This window comes from Vombatus ursinus, unplaced genomic scaffold (assembly GCF_900497805.2).
Source record: "Vombatus ursinus unplaced genomic scaffold, bare-nosed wombat genome assembly UNPS02014825.1, whole genome shotgun sequence".
Classification (NCBI taxonomy): Eukaryota; Metazoa; Chordata; class Mammalia; order Diprotodontia; family Vombatidae; genus Vombatus; species Vombatus ursinus.
The window spans coordinates 5930069-5950752 of record NW_020954603.1 but is presented as its reverse complement, the minus strand read 5'-3'; the positions used below and the strand labels follow the sequence as shown (position 1 = coordinate 5950752).

Here is a 20684-nt window from a genome sequence, read left to right as displayed (position 1 = left end):
AGAGGAAGGAAGCATGCTCCTGAATCTGTCACCTGAAATCAGTGTTCTTGTGCTAGTGTTTTCTTCATTTACTTTTCTGTTTTATTATTCTTGTTACTTCCTTGGCTCTATATCAAGTCACACACAGCTTCCCTATTTCTGAAAATTCCTCTTTTCCTTTTTTGCTGTTCCTTAAGGAATATATAGTTACATAATATACTGCTCCATCTAGTCAATGTTTAATTATGTAACATATAACTCGTTATTTTCCATCGCATTATATCACATAACAGTTTGTTGAGCTGTTCTTCACAGTCCATGTAATGATTTTCCCAATCATTTGATGACTTTTTATGCTACTTTCTATGGATAAATGTCATTCTTTTTCTAATAATTTTTATCCTAAGGCTGGTTTAGGAAAAATTTTAGATGGCTGAAATTTGGGGAATTTCTCTAGTGAATCTGTATTATAAAGCGTGCATCTAAACTCATTCTTCACCACAGCGGGATCCAAGTTCCCTTCTCTTGGGTCCAACCGCAGGATCCATCTCATTCATTTGGCCTTGGTTTGGGGTCCTCTGCTCTGTGTCCTTGACTTTTTTCCTATTTTTGTCCAGCACTAAATAAATGCTGCTTATACCCTGTTTTAAAATCTGGGAGTAGCCCTTCGTCAGTTTTTTTCGTAATTTCTATTAAGATTCTTGCTTCTTTTTCTCTCATAAATCTTATCTCATTCTGGATGCACCACCTGCCATTTTCCTTTGCCAGGGGTTCCACCCCCTTCCCTTGCCTTTGGTCCTTTGTGACAGTGTTGTTCCATCTTCCATCTCTGTAAGACTCAGTCCCGATGCCATCTCATGGGATCATAAGTTTAGAGCTGAAAGGCACGTCAGAGATCACCTTAGAGCACCCCTTTCATTTTGCACGTGGCAGGACTTGAGGGAAGTGACTTATCTGCGGTCACACAGCTTAGTAGCTAGCAAAGACAGGATTCAAACCCAAGTCGTCCGATTCCAAAGCCAGTGCTCCCTCCAGCAGGCCCCGAGCCTAGCGAGGCGCTTGCCAGCTCCTCCCAGGCTCCTGCAAGGGCTCTGAGGCCCCCTCCTGAAACGAGCATCACTTTGTTCCGCCTGCACGGTTCACTGTCCTTTGTTTATGGTCATTGCTCCACGAGGACAGGACCAGGCCTTGCTTTGAGATGAAAGTCATAGAGTTAAGAGCTAAGGCATGGATTTTTAAGTGCATTTTGGAAACATGTATTAACATGCTGGCCTTTTTCTTTTCCACTAGACCCTTTTGCACTCAAGAGGAATGTTGCACGGAGTTTGAATAGCCAGATGGTGTTTGAATATATCCTGGAGAGGTTCAGGACAGCCTATAAATATTTTGCTTGTCCTCAGAGTAAAGACGGGAATAAGTCTAAGGTGGATTCCAGGAAGAAGGAGAGGGGGAAAATGAGCACCAAGAAGCCTGCTAAGTCTGGAGACGTGGGCACCAGTGGCTGCCCTCTCCAGGGGGAAGGTGTAGAGAAGACCAGGCCAGGAAGTAGGGGTGGTGCACACATCTGCCAGTCTGAGGAATGCGACGAGGTGGAGTGTGCATCCCAGAGGTGCAGGACGAACGAAGGCCGCTCGGAAAAGAAGCCGGACGCGGCAGACTCCAGTTGTGACGAGGACGCTCGGGAGCCTTGGACTCCTAACGACGTTGACGAAGGGGAGCCAAAATCCCTGGAAGAGCAGCCTGCCTCGGAGCCTCTGGAGCCCTGTTCGAAAGAGGAGCCCAGCCACCAGTGTGACTGCCGTGAGCACAGGTCACCTGACCCAGACGCCATTAATGAACTGGAGGGGACCCAGTGTGGGCCAGATTTGGAAACAAAGTCTTTGCAGCCGACTCCGTGCCCTGACGCTGACACATCAGCTACCTCTCCCCACTGCCAAGCTCCGGCAGAAGTTTGTGACCTTAAAGACGAAGACCAGCTCTGCCCTCCAGAAATGCATTATGTGTTTGATAAGTTTATTTTGACTTCGGGCAAGGTAGGACACGTTCTCTCAGAAAAAAGCTGTCTCATCTAGTCAGTGATCATTTGGCCTAGTGCATAGCTCTCTTCACAGTTCATACGTCCCTAAGTTGCTCTGGAACCGTATTTCGTTGTTTCTCTTCGTTTATCTAACGAACGAGTCCTCTGCTATTTGCATTTCGGCTGATAGTTGCTTCTTAAAAACAGAAGTCATTTTGTCCCTGTAAGTTCTAAAGGAAGTTTCAGTACAAACCATTGGCTTCCCTTTCCCGTATCACAGAGAAGTGAGTCAGTGCGTCTCATGGCGCTCAGCTTGACAGAATCAAGCAGCCCCCAACATTGTGCTCATCTTCCGTATTTGGCATAATTTGTCTTTTACCATAAAGAATATTGCATATTCATAAAGCACTTAATGCTTTTTTGTTGTCTTATGGATGGTAATACTCCCAAAATGGGCATTTGGGGAGAGCAGAACTAGGAACCAAAACTTTTAATAGTCATATCTTATCTCTTATACTAAGTTACTCCCTGGGTTTAAGTGTGTCTCAAACTGGCCCAATTATAGATGCCTCAATTTTTCTCTCTGTAAAAAGGGAGCAATCTTTGAAAAGGGATAGTCTTAAAAATGAAATGCCCAGCATCAAATGAACATAATCATTGATTGCCTTACCAGTGCATGGCATCCAGATAGATTGTGCTTTGAGTTGGGGAAGAACCTCCCTCCCCCACCCATCCAAATCCTGTCTCGGTGGAATCCCAGGCAAGTCAGTGTGTCTGGGCACAGGTGAGTTTCCTCATCTGTAAAATGAAGGGATTAGACTAGATGGCCCTCCAGGACCTGTCGACCTTAAATTTATGATGGTGTGACCCAGTAATAAATTTTATCATCAAAAACAAAAAAAATTTTAAAAATTTTAAAAAATGAATTCTATTATCAAAAACTTGCTCAGTGCCTAGGAAATCCTGTTGAAAGTAAAACTTTTTGAGTCAACTCATTCTGTACTACTGCCTTTATTCCCATTCACTCATTCATTAAGCACCTACTATGTGCCAGGCACTATTCTAAGTTCTGGGGATGCAAAAAGAGGCAAAAGACAATCCCTGCCCTCGAGGAGCTTACGGTCTAATGGGGGCACCAACATGTAAACAAATATCTACAAAGCCAGCTGTGTACAGGATAGATAGAAAAGGAAGAGGAAGGGCACTGGAATCCAGATTAGTCCAGGCGTGAGGTGAAGAGGGTCTGCACCAGGGTGAGGGCACTGTCAGGAGAGATGCTGCAGAGGTGAGGTCAACAGGCCTTGGCAGCAGCCTGGATGTGGAGGGGGTGAGAGAGAGGGAGGAGTCCAGGCTGAGTCCTAGGGTCTGGGAGGAGGGTGGTGCCCTCTACAGTGGCAGGAAAGCTAGAAGGAGGGGGGAGGCTTTAGGAGGAGAGAGAACGATTTCGATTTTGAACATACTGACTTTAAGATGTCCGCTGGACATCCAATTTGAGATGTCTGAAAAGTAGATAGAGATCAGAGGTCCGCAGACAGGTTGGGGTAGGGAAGGTAGATTTGAGAATCATTGGCATCGAGGTGGTATTTAAATCCACGGGAGCTGATGAGATCACCAGGTGAAGTGGTGTGGAGGGAGAAGAGAAGAGGGCCCAAGAAAGAACCCTGAGGAACATTTATGGTTAGAGAGCATGACCCGGATGAGGCTTCACCAAAGGGGCCAGAGAAGGAGCGGTTAGAGAAGGAGGAGAGCTGGGGGGATGAGGGGGTTCAGAAGAGAGTATCAAGGAGGAGAGAATGATCAGCAGTGTCAGAGGCTGCAGAGAGCTCAAGAAGGAGGATGGAGAAAAGGCCATTGGATGTGGTAAGAGATCATTCTTAACTTTAGACAGCAGTTTGGGTGGAATCACGTGGTCAGAAGCCAGGTCGTAAGGGCTTAAGAAGAGAGTGAGAGAAGAGAAAGTGGAGGCACCCGTTGTAAATGCCCCTTTCCAGGAGTTGAAGCTATCAAAGGCAGAGTCTCCTCCATAGGATTGAGAGTTGGCAGGGGAGATGTGGGCGTATTTGTAGGCAGTGGGGAAGGAGACATTGAAGTGAGAAAGTAGGGCTGCTCGAGGGGTTGATCTGTTGGAACGGGATGGAATGGGGTCACTTGTGCCAGGTAGAAAGGTTAGCTTTGGTAAGAGACACTCTCTTTGTCTGAGAGTGGGGTGAAGGAGGAGAGAGGGGCAGAAAGAAGGCCCCCGATGATGGGAGAAGGAGCTCACAAGCAATGGCTCTCTTTAAAATCTAAGGCAAGGTTCTCCACTGAGAGAGTGGGGGGAGGGGAAGCCATAGGAGGTTTGAGAAGGGATGAGAAGTTTGGAAGAGCTGGGGGGAGTGGGAGAGTAAGTTGGCAAGGGAGGAATAATAGGCTTGCCAAACATCAGGGAGGGCCCAGTTGAGGTTGTGTAACAAATTTGTAGTGAACCCCGTGAGAACAGGTGTGTGATTTTCTTCATCTTCATTCAGCAGCATGTGTATAGGAGTGAAGGTGACAAATGGCAGGGGTGATCCAAGGCAGAGGCATGGAAGGGCACAAGGGGCTGGGGACTCGAGGACAGTGTCGAGTTGAGCTGGTTCACCAAGGGGTCAAGATGGGAGGAGAGAGTGGCTAGTGCAGGGGAGATGGTCTGGGAGAGAGTTGAGGGGTCAAGGGATTGTGAGGTCACAGTGCAGATAAAGAGTAGGGTCATGTAAGGGAGGAGGTAAAAGGTGGGTAGGGAAAGGAGGAAAACCAATACATTATTACTTCTTCATTTATAAAATTAGGAAGTTGGACTCCTTTTGGCACAAATTTAAATTTAAAAAAAATTTGAAATTGAGCCTTGTGAAAATGACCCTTGGATCTCTTGGCCAAAGAGAGTCTGTCAGGCAATGGAAAACATGTTTCTCTGAGTGTAATTTTCCTGGAAGGTGCAGAAACGACTGGGGCAGAAACAGCCTGGTATGTAGGTGGAATGATGACTTTATTCTATATTCACAGTACCATTTCCACATATTGCTATGGGGAACTCATTGGGCTGCCGTACCTCCTAGTTACTTGGGGCTTCTATGGTTTATTTTTCCTCTGTTTTATTCATTTGCCTTACATGCACTAAATTTTCAAAGGCATTTAAACTCCTAAGTGACAAAGTAAAGGTGCGTAGTACCTTTACCAGGTCAGATTACTCCAGATGCTGTATACGTAACTAAAATACAACGGATATAAGCGCTAATTCATATATGATAAAACAGACATCATGTAAGCTAAATAGATTATTAAAGAAAATAAGAGCTTTATTATCTAGGGACAAACTATTAAACTTTTCTGCCTTCATCCTTGAGCACTACATGGAGTGCAGTGACAAGGGATGGATTGTTACGGAAAGGAGGATAGTCTTGATAGAAATCTCTTATTTAACTGTTAGTGTGAATGCTTAGTTCAGTGTCAAGCACATGGTAAGCACTATATGTTAGCTGCTATGATTATTATTATTATTACTACTACTACTACTACTACTGCTACTACTACTGTGATTTACTTGTTGGGGGGGTGGGGCTACAATTTTTGTGCTTTTATTCACCAGCCCATTGCCTGAGTCTCCGAGAAGGTGGCAGTTGGGTACTATGTGCCCTTGGCCCTCTTTCCTCACTAGACCTTTCACTACAAAGGATGATATCATGAGAAGCCCATTACTTAAAATTAATCTATTTCATTAGTTACTAGAATATTATAGACAGTGGCTTTTTACTTCAGGTGGTTGCTTGATCGGCTGTTTATTCAGGGTAAATAAACATTTGAATTATCCATGCCCTCTGATTTTTTAAAAATACTATTTTCTGGACCCTTTTTTTGGTCATTTAGTTACTTAATACACATTTTACTATTCATCTATCAGCAGCTTTGAAAAAAAGGAGATGGAAGCCATTGGCTCAAGGGAGATTTTTTTTTTTTATCCATTCTGATTCTTAATCCCATAGGTTTTCCTCAGCTGTTTAGCACAGTTAATCAGACCTGAAGTATACATGCTTTGGACCCATCTACAAGGAATTCCAGTGGCTGGGAAATGATATTCCAAAGGCTTAGTAGCTTTTCTTCCTCTTTCTTTGTGTGTGTGTGTGTGTGTGTGTGTGTGTGTGTGTGTGTGCTCTCTTTAGCCTCCAACTATAGTATGCAGCATCTGCAAGCGAGATGGGCATTCCAAAAATGACTGTCCAGATGATTTCAAGAAAATTGATCTCAAACCGCTACCACCAATGACATACCGATTTCGGGATATACTTGATCTAGTGTGTAAAAAATGCTTTGGTGAGTACATTTTTACAGGAACTGGATTAGTGCGTAGAACCTGACTTTGTCCCTCCCGTTTGTTTCAGTAGTAGCTTGTGGAAAGTTTGGTGATGAGTTCAAGTCACTGTTTGTGGGCTTGAGAGATGCCTGGTAGCCCAGCTTGGCAGTCATACACTGACAGACAGGGAACCGCCAGAGATTAGCAAAGTCCATCTTTGTGCATCACTTAGTCAGCAGATATTTAGACTTAAGTTCCTCTCGTGTGAGTGCTATCAGAAAGAAACGAAAAAGTTTCTCCTTTTGAAAGAATTTACTATCTAGCTTGAGGAGAAGAACCAGAGAATAATACCAATGACAAATGATAGTTAAGTTGTGGGATCCACTTAAGAATACCGTTAAGGATTCAGGGAAGAGGAAAGCCATTGAGGGTTGGAGGGTTGAGCAAGGAAGACGTCAGGGAAGGGTAAATTTTGGTTCTTGCCCTTGAAGGAAAAGGGGGAAGGCATTCTTTTTGCAATGGCTTGGCCCGTAAGCAGGAACCATCTGTCTCACTCTAGTTGGGAGATAAGCAAGTGTCAGGCCTGGCTGCAGAGAGGAAGGCCCATATTGAGAATGGTGAGAGGTGACAGTAGAGATAGTTGGCAGGACAGGAAGTGGAGAGTCTGTAAGATACTTTTCTGCTGCCCCTTCCTCTAAATATTCATCACGATAATGAAGAAATAGGGGAAGATAGAAGAGGTTTTGGCTGAAAAATCAAATGCGTGGTCATATTTCATCGTTTTTAACTCTTCTTCTGCTTTTCTCCTTAGATGAATTATCACCTCCATTTTCTGAGCAGCAAAGCAGGGAGCAAATTTTGGCCAGTTTGGAAAGGTTTATTCAAAAAGAATATAATGGTATGTTATTTAGGTTTGCCGTGCACTGTTTTCATTTCTCCAGTGAGCTGGTCTTTTCATACTTAAGGGCACATTGTCACATATGGAGGGAGAAGAAGAATTGTCTGTTGGGGTCAACGTGCGTTTGTACTGGGCATGAGTAATCAGCTCTTAGCTTAGCTTATAGTCCGTGCCCTGAGGTGTGTTCATGTGGGAGACGTTGGTGGAACCTGGGTCCCGAGTTCCTTTTCACTTCCTGATCAGTCAGTGCATTAAGCACGTACTCTGTGCAGGCCCCGGCTGGGGACCCAGGTACAAAGAATGCAACCACCCAGCCACAGTGACCACCCCTGTCTTTAGAGGTAGCTGCTCACTTGGGTTCCTTGTAAGCCTCTGTGTCGTCTGAGATTTAACAAGGTCACCTGAATTTTTCTACAAGTATTTGGGAAAAGGAAGGTAAATCAAAACAGCCTGGTGGTATTTGAAAGAGTTCTTGGGTGTGGCCTGAGAGGCCTTGGGTTCAAATTCTGACTGTGCTTGTATGGGCTGCACAACCTTGGCCAGTAGTCCAGAGTCTCTTAGAGCCCTCCCAGCTCTCGTTCTTTGATGGAATGGAGGCAGCCCTGAGTGAGGACCCTCACCCTGCTGATAAACAGTTTCTGTGAAATACATTGCTTACTTTAGGGAGAAATTCGCCCTTGGTTTACCAGGGTGATGTTTAGTAAACCAGTGACTTTCAAGCCTCAGTAAAAATGGAGGGTTAACTTGTCAAAGGTGAGCCCTCAATTCTACATGAGTAGTTGAGTTGCTAGTAGGATCAAGTTTATGATGATTTTTTTCAAAGAAAGAAAGTAGTCTGTCAAAAAAATGCAATTTGTCATCCAGAAACAACCTCAACTTAAATCTTTGGTTTTCTTTGGTAGAATTTTTTTCAAGACAGTAGGTACGAGCCGCATGTTTCAAAAATCCATTGCCAAAGTCCTTATTCCCTGCCAGCAGTATGCAGAAATGAAAAAAAGGTAATCTCTGCCCCCCAGGAGCTAATTGGGAGGAGAGATATGTACAGCAGATACTTAATTATAAGAGAGGTCCTCGTGGCATGAGGTTTTGATGGAGTAGGGAAGGTCATCTTCTGGCTGGAGCAATCTGAGGAGGCTTCCTGGAGGAGTTCATACAATCTACACAGTGATTCAGGTCCAGCATATGCCCTCCGTGCTCTGCCACCGTGCCTTGTAGAGGGCACAGAGCCCTTGTGGGAACCTTTGTAGCTCGAGGAACCCCAGTGAAGTAGTGCTGAGCAGCCCACCCTAGAATGTCACCAAGCCCTCCCTTTTAGCCAGTTTCCCAAGGTGCACATGAGCTGGTTGGTAATGATCTCAACTAAATTATCAATTAGTGCTGCTCTGTGGGGCCTGGCATTCCCTCCCCTCTGGTGTAGGCTGCAAAAGACAGCTCTTTCCTCTCTCCCGGTCCCACTGAGGAACAGGAGGCATAGGAGCAAACTCAGCCTTCACAGCCGGCCTTCATTACACCGTTCTGATCTGTCCATCTAAAAGAGAGCTTAAAAACCCACTTTGGACATGGCCTGTTCGTAACTTCATGATTTCTCGTTCAATTTCCATCTCAGGCCTGACGGCCTCTCTCTGGGTTCTGCTGCCCTTTGTTATACGAGAATTTCGCTCAGTTCTCCCCGTTAATCCCACTTTTTGGAGCAACTGGAAACTGCCCTTATGCATTTTGGTTTCTTCTTTTGATCAGAAAAGGCCAGACTTTGCTTATTTGGTTCCTCGAAGAATGGATTTGGATTCCGCGACAGCGATCTTGACATCTGCATGACGCTCGATGGCCATGAAAATGCTGAGGTAATGCTGAATATTGTAGGGCAGTTGGTATTGCTGTAAGAAGCTTTTGTATCCATCCATTCAAGAGAATTCAGGAAACATTTGTTAAATTCCCATGGTGTGCGATTCACTGAGGCTGGATAAAGATGCCCTAACACGACAGGCCTGGTTCTCAGGAAGCTCGTTATCTAATGAGAGGAAAGACGTCCAGTATACACATTCCATGAGGAAAACTACTCCTTCTGCTGGCACCTGCTGATCCTGCCAAATGGGGAGGGCCACTCCTCAGGAGATGGGGCCATCGGGTCAGTCTTCTGTGGGGGTGCTCACTACCGCCTCCTTCTTTCATCGGGTCCTGAGGAGCTGCTCCCTATTCTGTGGAGAAGCTGCAGGGTTGCAGTGGATTCCACATCCGCCCACTTCTGGGCAGCCTCTTTCCCATGCATATCATGAAATGGAAGGAGTCGGCAGAGGGGACCTTGGGTTTGGTTTTTTTATCCCAGAAAAGATTGTAATCCGAGCTATTTTTGGTTAACAGAAAATGTAATGTATTTTTAGTCACTATTTCTGTGTTTGCTTTCTAAAGCAAAGCTAAGGGAAAGGGAAAATTGTCCGTACAGAGTTCTGCTGGAGAATGAGCGAATTCATTATGGAGGAGAGAGAACAGCTGGGGCAGTAGGTTTGTTGCTGCTTGGTTTCACTGTCCTGGGTGCTGCTTTCACATCTGGTGAAACCTGAATTGCTAGAACAAATATTCATCAGAGGGTGAGGAGCCGGGCAGTCTTCGAGTCTTTCTGGGGATGGTCCTGTGATCTCATGAATAAGAAAAGAGAAAACTGGCTCATTTTAAAACAGATAGCTTGTAGAAATTTATGGTGATGCGGGTGAGCTCTTCTTGCTCCGGGGCTCCCAGGTACCAGAACCGTCGGGGGGACCCCACTCCCCAGCATAGCAGCTTGTGGTGTGGAAGGCCAGTTAGCCTGTTCATAGCACCAGAGGTCTCCTGTGCCTGGCAGTGACTTTGAGGATTGGTGGATTCCAAGAGGTTTTTCAGGCGTCAAGGATCTCACATGCTTTGAAGGATCAGGCTGTCCTGTGACTGAGTTGGCCAGAAGTAGGATATGTGCCTTGGTCAGTGGTTCGTTCCCTGGAGGTCCAGGCAGAGGCCTAGTGCACCGTGCCTGGCACATAGTAGGGCCTCAGTCAATGGGTACAGGTTGGAGCAGGTGATCTCTGCAGCATCCATTTTAAGGCTGGAGATTGTTGGGCTCGGTACGTGCTGGGATGTGTCAGAGCCTAAATAACCATATGCACACAGAGTATGCAGGCAGATGGAAGCACCCCAGGGATTGTGCAGAAAGCTGCCCTGGCCTTCGAGCCAGGAAGACCTGTGTTCTGCCACCCCCTGGCGGGGTGACCCTCAGGACGTCCCTTAACATCTCAGTGCTCCAGCCCCTCTCCCAGACTGTGCTACAGAGAAGGCGCTGCTCCGAGGGACTTGGGGGTGGTTCCTCATCCCAAATCTCCCTGTGCCCTCCCTGGGGTCTTAGGGCTGCCCCTCTCTCTGTGAGTGTGGATGGATGGATGCACGTGTGTGTGTCAGCAAGCATTAGTAAGTGCTTACTCTCTGCCTCTGAGAGGAGCAGAGAAAGGCAAAGCCACAGTCCCCGTCTGCTGGGAGTGAACTCAGTGTGCCAGCAACTATGAATGCATGAATCCAGGGTGCATTGGAGGCCTTCTCAGAGAGGTGCCAGCAGGGGGGCTCTAAGGAAGGCAGGAGGCAGAGGGATTTGGGGCAAGATTCTGTTTGTGTAGGGAACTTACAATCTTAGCGGGCTGCCTAGGGGTGCCGAGAGAGTAAGGGACCTGTTCACGGCTCCCTGGCTGTTCTTCTCTGAGACGGCACTGGCATCTGGTCAGGCCGACACCCAGGCTGTCCTCCTGGATGCTGCCCAACTGCCCTTCTTGGACAGGCAGTGCTGACCCCATTTCACAGATGAGAAACCTACAGACTGAGGCACAGAGAAGTGGCCTTAGATGCCTGTGGTCATATGTTGTTTCCTGTCATTGGATAGCTAGGTAATATTGCAGCCAGGCCTGGGACCCAGTTTTCCTGACTACTAGTTCGGTGCTCTGTCTGCCACCCCGTGCTGCCTCTCGCTTTCTCAAAACCGAGGGACGGAACGGAAATAGAGTACTTACTCCATTCGCGCCCCAGCTGAATGGGCTTTTGCCCAGACACTACGACATCAGAGTTAGACGTTGGAGCTCAGTATTGTCCACACTGAATCAGTACATTGGGGTGGTCTGGATGAACAGAACCCCAATGTTAAACATTAATTATTTATCATTTTTTGTTTTGTCTTTTTAGAAATTGAATTGTAAGGAAATAATTGAAGGTTTGGCAAAAATTCTTAAGCGACATCCAGGTATGTGTTTTAAATGTTGGCTCTGCGTGTGTGTTGTTTGCATCGTGAAAATGATACACACTGAAGTCCTGCTTTATTTATTAGGTTTAAAAAACATCTTGCCTATAACTACTGCCAAAGTGCCTATCGTCAAATTTGAACACAGGCGGAGTGGACTAGAAGGAGACATCAGCTTATACAATACCTTGGTGAGTTTCTCTTTGTTCGAGATTGGTGTCGTGTCACCCTTTGAACTGCCCTCGTAGAGCTCACTTGCACATGCCCTCCTCCTCGGTGCCTGCCTCTGGATGTGCTCGTGTTTGTCAGGACCAGGTGTTCCCCCACCGGAGGGGACCTGCCTGTGCCACCCTGTCACTTGGAAAACTAGCCTTCCCGTGCTGAACAGCCTGGGTTTGCTTCTGAGCTGTGAACTCTTGGCACGCGCTGGAATGTTTTCAAACACAGAGCTTTTTTTCAGGCTCAGCATAATACGAGAATGCTGGCTACATATGCAGCTATCGATCCTCGGGTGCAGTACTTGGGATATACCATGAAAGTATTCGCCAAGGTAGGCAGCCAGGGAGGGTGGCTTGGGAGCAGGCAGCATGCTGAGGGCTCTGGGGAGACCTATGTGTTCTCAAATGATCTTATTTCAGTTCGCTTAGAATTCACACGTGAGGTACAAAGTGGTTTCTCCCCTTCTGAGGTATGTGGTGCAGTTTAAGGACCTTGGAAACAGAGAAAGGAAATTCTTGGTTCATGATATCTCACTCTTCCCCCGCATCCTTCCCCCACCTCTTTTTCTCTCTCTCACGCCTTTCCTCTTTTTCTCTTACTCCCTCTTCCTCCCTTTATCTCTCTCTCCCCCCTCTTTTTCACTCACTCTTTTCCTCTCTTCTCACTCCCTCTTCCCCCTTTCTCTCACTCCCTTCCTCTTTTCCTCTCACTCCCTCTTCCCCTCCTTTCTGTTCTCTCCTTTTCTCTCTAACACACACGCACACATCTGTGTCAGAGCTAGTCCCTTTTTTTCCATTTTGACCACGCCCCATGAACACTTTGAGGGCGGGAGGTGTTTTCAAATTAAATTGAAGTGCTGAAGTTTGTACTTCTTGGTCCTGTCTTGCGTGGGAGGGTTGATGTGTGAGTCTTGTGCATTGTTGCCTCTTTGTCCGTTGGCCTTTGCTGTGTTTCTGTCCCTTCTGTTGATGGGCTGTGTTCTGTACATTGGGCTGTGTTCCTCCAAGGGGATGGCAGTGGCATCTGCACCACCCCAAGAGGAGGGAAGCTGTTCAGTGTTGAGGTTGTTTGGACTAGACCGGCCCTTTCTGGGCCTGTGATGGAGCCCTTAGGGGGACACCTGAGAGGGCCCTCACTGCCCCACAGGCACATGCTGCCTTCATGAGCTCTTCTCAGAAGAAAGGTCCAGGTTTAGCCATTTTGAGCCATGAGTATCCCATTTATCATGATGGCTTGGCCGGCATGTGCCACTGTCCCCCTCTGCAGGGTACGGGGAGGAGCAGGGAAGATCAGCCTCCCTTGGCCATTCTATTGTGCACATGGCTCCCTGATCGTGAACCTGACCCTCCCTCTCCTTCCTGCCCACAGGATGAAGTCTAGATGAGACTCTTGTGCTTGGCATTCAGTGCCCTGGGCAGGCGTCTCTCCTGCCTTTAAGCTCTGGGTACTTAGCTGTGGAAAGCCCCCCCCCCCCCACCTCCCACCACTCTCTCGTCCACAAGAGCTCATGGAGGGTTCCATGAATCAATCTAGTCCTGTCCAAGCCTTTTCCCTCCTCTCTACTCTTTTAGATAATACCTCTCGCCAAAATTTAGCTCAGACCCCACCTCTTTTCTGCAAATTGCCAGCCTGCTTATACCCACTGTGTGCCTTTTGAACCACCTACCAATGTGACCATGGTAATCAAAAGCATTTTGGAAAAATCTAAAAATTCACTTCCAGGTTTAGAGCTTAGAAGGTCGTTGTCCCTGAAAATGTTCCACAGAGTGAGATTAAAGAGGAAGGCCGAACTTTGTCAGAAGCTCAGGGTTCAGGTCCTGACTGTCCTGACTTTGTGTGACTCTCCCGTAACCGTGCTGGGTCTGCGGGTCTTCGTCTCGGAGGCGGGAGAGTTTTGAGCGACGCAGCAGCTCCCAGGCTTCATGGCCCTCCGTGGGGGTCATTACATTGTCTGATCTCACACCTGACTTTCGGTTCCTGCTTTTTTAGCGCTGTGACATTGGTGATGCGTCCAGAGGAAGTTTGTCCTCCTATGCTTATATCCTCATGGTGCTGTACTTCCTGCAACAAAGAGATCCCCCCGTGATCCCAGTGCTCCAGGAGGTGGGTGTTTGGGGAAGAGTATTCAGGTGCAGGGGGCTTGGGTCTGGCTGAGAGAACGAGAAGGAAGCACAAGGCCCTTCTCAGGCCCGTGGGACCTTTCTGTCTTGGCGTCTATGACATTTGTCACAGATGCACTGAAGTTTCTTATGACGTTTTCCAAGGTAGTGAGTGAGGTAGCTAAATGGCCAGCCTCAGACATTTAGAGCTATGTGACCCTGGGTAAGTCACTTGACCTCTATCTGCCTCAGTTAGCTGCAAAATGGGAACTAGCACCCCCCCCACCTAGGTTGTTGTGAGGATCAGATGAAATGATATTTGTAAAGCACTTAGCAAACCCTAAAATGCTCTACCAATGCTAGCTGTCATCATCATTGTTACTACTACGAAACATTCCAGAGAATATCTACTGAGGACAAAATGTTAAATTAAGAAAAAAAATGTACAGCATGTGCTGGGATTTTAGCCATCCCAGCTTTCCTTGAATCTTTCTTTCTAACTCAAGATCTCTGTGGCCCGCCTGTTCCTAGTGAAAGCTTTTGGCAGGCGGGCTGTTTCAGTCCGACAATCCCTTGTCCAGACCTTGGTCCATGACAGTTATTACATCCCTTCAAGTCTGGGAGACACTGAGCTTTCTGGGGACCATTCTTTCCAGAGCTGTCTTCTCAAGCACACGGCTGCCTGTGACAAAAGGAGCAGCCTGTTTTCACTCACGTCCCCTCATAGATGGTGAATCAGGAGTCCCACTTTATCGTGATGTAGGGATGGCCTTTCTCTCTGCAATCAGTCCTTTTGGTCACCTCCCAGCATCTGGGAGTGGCCGGTTCTGGTTTCAGAGAAGGGTGTTCCTTGGACGTGGGAGGTCAGGAATAGAGTTATTTAGGGAAATTGTAGGAAATCATCAACTGGCGAAGCATCTGGTGGGTGTCTGTGCCGGGCCAGAAATACACAGGATTTCCATGTGTACCGGTTAGTCCCAGCCCCTGGCGCGCTCTCCTCTCCCCCTTCTTTAAGACTGAGCAGCAAGATGAAAAGCCCCATTTGGCAGGGTCCCTTTTCCTCTGGATGCTTTGTGCTCAGGGAACAGCGAGGATTGCTACCATGCCCAACAACTGCTGGATTTATATGTAAAGTTCAGGGGGTGCTAGGTTGTTCATAAAAAGTGGCAGGCTGGGGCAGCTAGGTGATGCAGTGATTAGAGCACCGGCCCTGAAGTCAGGAGGACCTGAGTTCAAATCTGGCCTCAGACCAAACACTTGACACGTACTAGCTGTGTGACCTTGGGCAAGTCACTTGACCCCAGTTGCGTCACCAAAAAAAAAAAGTGGCAGGCTTTGTTTAGAGTCCTGGATTCCTAGACTATTAGAGCTACGAGAGGCCTGAGATGACAGTCGTAGACTGTCCGAGTGCTGACTCGTTATCTATGTCCCAGTCCTGTGCTTCTCACTTGAAACTTTGCCTTCATCTAGTTATTTTCTGTTGTTAGGAAGGGCAGCCTAGTATGGGAAAGAGAAATCTATCAATCCTAACTGTGCCCCCTTGGACCCAGCAATACCACTACTATGCCCCTTAAGCCCTAGGGGAGCAAAGAAAAAGGGAAACCCTAACCCCCAGGAACAGAACTATTTATGGCAACTGTTGTGTGCTGGCCTGGAAACTAGAGGGGTGCCCCATGAGCTGGGAGGGGGTCAGACAAGTTACAGTCATTGAATGTGATGGGAAACTGTGGGGCTGTGAGAAGGGAGAAAGGAAGAAAGAAAACTGTGGGTAAAGTGAGCAGAACCAGAACAGTTTATGCCATGCCATAAGCAGACAGCTTTCGCAGACTTAAGAACTCCAGTGACCACAAGCACCAGCCATGATTTCTGGAGGATCCAGGGTGGTCCCTGTTGCTCACCTCCTGATAGAGAATTGATGGATTTGCTACAGAATGACTTCCCTGGTTTTTAGAGACGGCCTGTGTGGGGATTTGTTTTGATAAACTATCCATATCTCTTATGAAGATTTTATATTCTTTTTCATTTGGGGGAGGGAAGTAGGAGAGAAAGAAAATAGATTTTTGTTAATTTCATATATACATACACACTATATATGTGGTGTGTCACAGACACACACACAGATACATAAAAAATTGGGGGGGGGAGCTTTTTTGGTGAGGCAGTGGGGTTAAGTGACTTGCCCAGGGTCACACAGCTAGTAAGTGTCAAATGTCTGAGGCCGGATTTGAACTCAGTTTCTCCCGACTCCAATGCCAGAGCGCTATCCACTGTGCCACCTAGCTGCCCCCAAAAACTTTTTTAAGAGGCCTGAACTTGGAGTTGACATTTGGGCCAAAATTCTGGCTTTGTTATGTACTTGCAAGAACATAGAAATGTTGGGAAATCTGCTGACTTTGCAGGTCACTTTTCCCTCTGCGTTTGTTTCTTCCTTAGTAAGGTGGGTACAACACTTTGACTGCTGACCTCACAGCGTTGTTGATACGCCAGGTTTCAGGCTAAATAGGCAGTATTCCTATATTTGGACCCACTTATCCTGTTAAAATGTCCTTAGCCCATTATGAACAAGCTTTCAAGTACATGTGATCCATTAACTTTTTGGTACTGTCCTGTTCTGTTTATTAGAGGAGGTATTACTACTATTATTATTATTTGGAAATAACTTTAAAGTAGTTAAAAGGACAGGCTTAGCAATCGCCCCACTAAAAAGCTGCTGTGAAATAACCAAATAATTGGTTTGTTTGCTGCAGATATTCGATGGAAAACAAATTCCCCAGCGAATGGTGGATGGATGGAACGCCTTTTTTTTTGATGACATGGAGGAACTGGTAACTATCACTGTCCTCTTGTTTGTGATAGGATTTGTCTAGTAAGTTCATGCAGAATTTTAACTTAGATCTGCTGCCCCATTGCGGGGCAGTCCTCATAAATTTCTCTCTCCCTCCAGAAAAAGCGTTTGCCTTCCCTGGGCCAAAACACAGAGACCCTGGGGGAGCTCTGGCTGGGGCTGCTGCGCTTTTACACAGAAGAATTTGATTTCAAGGAGTATGTGATCAGCATCCGGCAGAAGAAGCTGCTGACGACTTTTGAGAAACAGTGGACGTCCAAGTGCATCGCGATCGAAGGTATTTGCTGGGCAGCCTCACTGGGCCTTTGGACATCACCTCAGCTCTGGGGGTCCCTAGAGGGGCATCCCCAGGGGAGGCCGGTGTGGCCTCCATCATTGGCCTGGGCCTGCCGGACTTGGAGTGGTCAGTGTGCGTTCAACTGAAGTGAGGCTTTTAAGCCTTTCTTAGGTATTACAGTGTCATTAGGGCCTTCTGTGAAGACTTTCCCCCACTTTTTAAGACAAATTAATGCATTTGTTTCCAGTAATAAATCGGTCCTCAGAGTAGGAAGCCCTCCACTTATTTCCCACAGGGACTCTTCCAAAGCTTTCCAGGCCCTAGACCACATCTCCTCACACTTGCCGAAGGCGTCCCAGCCTCTTAGTTCACTAACAAGATCTGAGCCATCCACGGTGAGCTCCCTCAGTTTCCATTTTCCAGTGATAAAGTTGTCATTATTCAAAAGCTTTAGCTAGTTCTAACACACTCAACTATCCCATGTGTTTCTTGTGTTCTCAGACCACTGAGAACATAATAAAGTTGAAATAACTTCACCCTCTGTACATTCCATTAATGCTTATTCCATGGAGTCCTTATTGTATCTCCTTGTGCTTTGGCACAGGCTGCCATGCATGCCTGGCACACCCTCCATCTGCCCTTCTATCTTCTAGAATTCTCAGGTACCGTCAAGGTTCGGCCCAGGTGCCTTCCCTGACCCCTGATCATCCTGTTTATCGTCTGGGTACATGTAGATTCTTCCTGTAGAATGTAAGTTCCTTGAGGACAGAAACTTATTGTTTTTTATACATTTTAGATTAATAAACTCTTAATGTAATAATTGTTGATATTCCCCCAACCCCACAAAAGCTGCTAGTACACCCCCCCCAATTAATCCATAGTGCATTTATTGAGTGCTAGTTTGTGAAGGCTTCAAAAGCCAAGTAGGATTTTATATTTGATTCTGGAAATGATTAAGTACGGGGCAGCCTGGTCAGACCTGCGCGTTAGGAAAATCAGGTTGGTAGCGGAATGGGGAGAGACTTGAGGCACACAGACCCCAAGGAGGCAGTTGCAGGCCAGGAGTTAGGAGGGCCTGTTCTGGGGGGAGGCTTGATAAGGAGCGGGAGGGGACCGTATGTGAGAGAGGTGGGAGGGGGCGGTGCTGAGTGCCAGAAGGTAGATGAGTCTGAATGAAGGCGAGTTTCTCATTTAGGGGGCAGGAATTCTACTGTACCCAGAGGAGGGGGCCAGCAGGGGATGGGCTGGGAAGGGTATTCTTAGGCAGAAGGAAATTCCTAATCCCAGGGACTGGGAGAGCAGTGGTGAGAAAAGCAGCTTTGCGGGAGAGGACTGGTGAATGGGTGCAGCGCCACCTCCCGCTACAGTCCAGACAGGGAGAAATGGCTTTGTATTTTACTGAGTGATCGATAGTAAGTAAGTCAGTGAGCACTAAGCACTGACTGTGTGCCAAGAACTGTGCCAAGGCTGGGGATACAGATGGGGGGGGCGCGAGGAGACAGTCTCTGCCCTCCAGGAGCTTCCATTCTAATGGGGGAGGCACACACATGTGAGCTGGAGGGGGAGGGGGACATTCTGGAGAAGTCAGTGAGGACCGAGGAGATGCCCGAGCTGAGCCCTCTTTCACTGGAGGGCGTAGAGCTGCTGGACACCTGCTACGTCCCCGGGTTTCTGATAGATGGTAAATGTTAAGGAATGCTTATCTTAGTTGGTTGCACCTAAAAATTATGATTTCTGTTCAGAGTGCTTAAAAAAGGAAATCCTTCTTTTCTAGATCCTTTTGACTTGAATCATAACCTTGGTGCTGGAGTCTCTAGAAAAAGTAAGTTCTAAATAATATCAGCACTGTGGTTGTAGAGCAGGGAAATGTCAGTGTTTGCATCTTATCTGCCTTCTTCTTCCTTCCCAGTGACCAATTTCATCATGAAGGCATTTATCAATGGCAGGAAACTCTTTGGCACCCCATTTTATCCTCTTGTTGGGAGAGAAGCGGTAAGTCCTTGTGCTCGGCATCACAGATCCTTTCACGCATGTCTCATATAGGTTGGGTTTATGGGAAGGACGTCCATCCTCCTTCCCCCACCCCCTCTCCCTTCACCTCATCTCTGAAGGCAGAGTTCATCAGCACGTGGTTTTCTTTCTAGGAGTACTTCTTTGATTCTAAAGTATTGACGGATGGAGAGCTGGCTCCCAATGACCGGTGCTGCCGCGTGTGTGGGAAGATTGGACATTACATGAAAGACTGTCCTAAGAGGAGGAGGTGGGCAAGCAAACCCTGGGCAGAAACCTGAGCTGCCAAAAACGAGATTTAAAAGAAAGACTCTTGGGGTGGGGGAGAGTGAGGGCAGGCGGCAGCTAAGGGGTTGGGGAGACGCAGGGAAGGAGGAAGTATTGTACAGCAGGGGAAATGTGGCTGTTCTGATGAACCCTTTGCCAAACACATGCAAACACACACACACGCACACACACACATGCACACACACACACCCCAACATCATTGTGTCTGTTGCATTAAATATCAGAGATTTTGATTCCTCAGAGCCAGGGTTCCCAACCCAGGGGTACAGGACACTTGCCAAGGAGCTATGGGGAATAACTGGTAACTAACTAGATTAGCGAATGAATCTTTATTTGATTGCTTATGTGAATATACTCAGTAAACTGTAAGGTTTCCTTTCACATTGCAACCTGGGTTAGGGGAAATTTACCACAAGCTAGGGATGTAGCTCAGATGTTAGGGGATCGTGGACTTGGGCTTAGTTTTCCATTGGCCAAGGCTCCTTAGAAATACCTATCCATACAATGTTGTTGGCATCAGCGCTTTACTGTTTAGGCTGAAAAAGAAAGAGAATGAGAAAGAAGATGAGAAGGAAATGAAGGACGAAGACAGAGAGCTTCGAGAGAAAAGATGTTTCATCTGTGGAGATGTGGGACACGTCAGAAGAGAATGCCCCGAATACAAACAAGCGCGGCAGAGGAACAGCGGTCTGGCAGGTAAACGTCTGCACTCAGGTAGGCTGCGGTCTGGCCGGAGGAGGTTGCTCCTGTCCCCCCGTTGTTAGGGCTCCAGCTCTGGTTGCGAGGTGCTCCACACTGACGGGACCAAAGACAGAGAGAGGAGACCCCGTCTCCACGTGGGATGGGAGAAGGACGGCAGTGACTCTCCAAAGTGCAAAGGGGACAGGCTTTACGAAGCCCTACTGCGTGCAGGCTCTGTGCAAGTGCTTTGCCCAGAGATTCGATCTCTAGCTGGGGCAGAAGGACAGCTAGCCTGTGATCTGGGCTTCAAGGATGGGTAGACATCTGATCTCCAGAGCCCTTTGTGGTGGACACCATGCCTGAGCAAAGGCAGGCGTGCTTGGGGAGCACAGTCCTCCAGGCCGGGTGGAGCGGGGGGCCAGGAAGGCACCTCATGAGAGCTGCTCTTGTTCTGTCTACACTTCCAACTGCCTGGACTAGGATGTATTCCTTTTTTATAAAAAAAAAGAAAATGCTTTTTATTGCTATCTTTTGTCTTCATTCACTTATATATCTTCTGTGTCTTTCACTTTCCCAGAAAACCATAACAAAGAATTTTTACCCCAAAAAAAAAAAAAAAAAAGGAAGAAAAAATTTCAGCAAAACCAACCAATCCATTGACAAATCTGACAGCATCTGCAGTGTTCCACAGCCGGGGGTCCCTCCTCCCCCACTTCTACACTGGGAGGAGGAAGGGTCTTTCCATGGTCCTTATTTGGGGCCAGGCTTATTCTCGGTTATTCTTGGAATGGGCACAACGTTGATTGAGATCGTTTTGTA

The 20684-nt window shown here is 47.1% G+C and overlaps 1 protein-coding gene across 9 annotated transcripts in view; it reads left to right on the top strand.

The window, feature by feature from the left end:
• The window catches only part of TUT4 (terminal uridylyl transferase 4), a 57571-nt gene that overhangs the window by 32037 nt on the left and 4850 nt on the right, over positions 1-20684 (top strand). For 7 of the 9 annotated variants that reach the window (XM_027837998.1, XM_027837997.1, XM_027837991.1 and 4 more), the window contains 14 exons: positions 1270-2012; positions 6172-6322; positions 7114-7200; positions 8938-9041; positions 11392-11449; positions 11534-11637; positions 11907-11996; positions 13655-13768; positions 16512-16589; positions 16709-16886; positions 18661-18708; positions 18796-18878; positions 19031-19146; positions 19705-19880. In XM_027837998.1, coding sequence (XP_027693799.1) covers positions 1270-2012; positions 6172-6322; positions 7114-7200; positions 8938-9041; positions 11392-11449; positions 11534-11637; positions 11907-11996; positions 13655-13768; positions 16512-16589; positions 16709-16886; positions 18661-18708; positions 18796-18878; positions 19031-19146; positions 19705-19880 — 2130 coding nt within the window. The remainder of the gene's footprint in view (positions 1-1269; positions 2013-6171; positions 6323-7113; positions 7201-8937; positions 9042-11391; positions 11450-11533; positions 11638-11906; positions 11997-13654; positions 13769-16511; positions 16590-16708; positions 16887-18660; positions 18709-18795; positions 18879-19030; positions 19147-19704; positions 19881-20684) is intronic. The other 2 variants (XM_027837999.1, XM_027837996.1) reach the window with 1 other exon arrangement.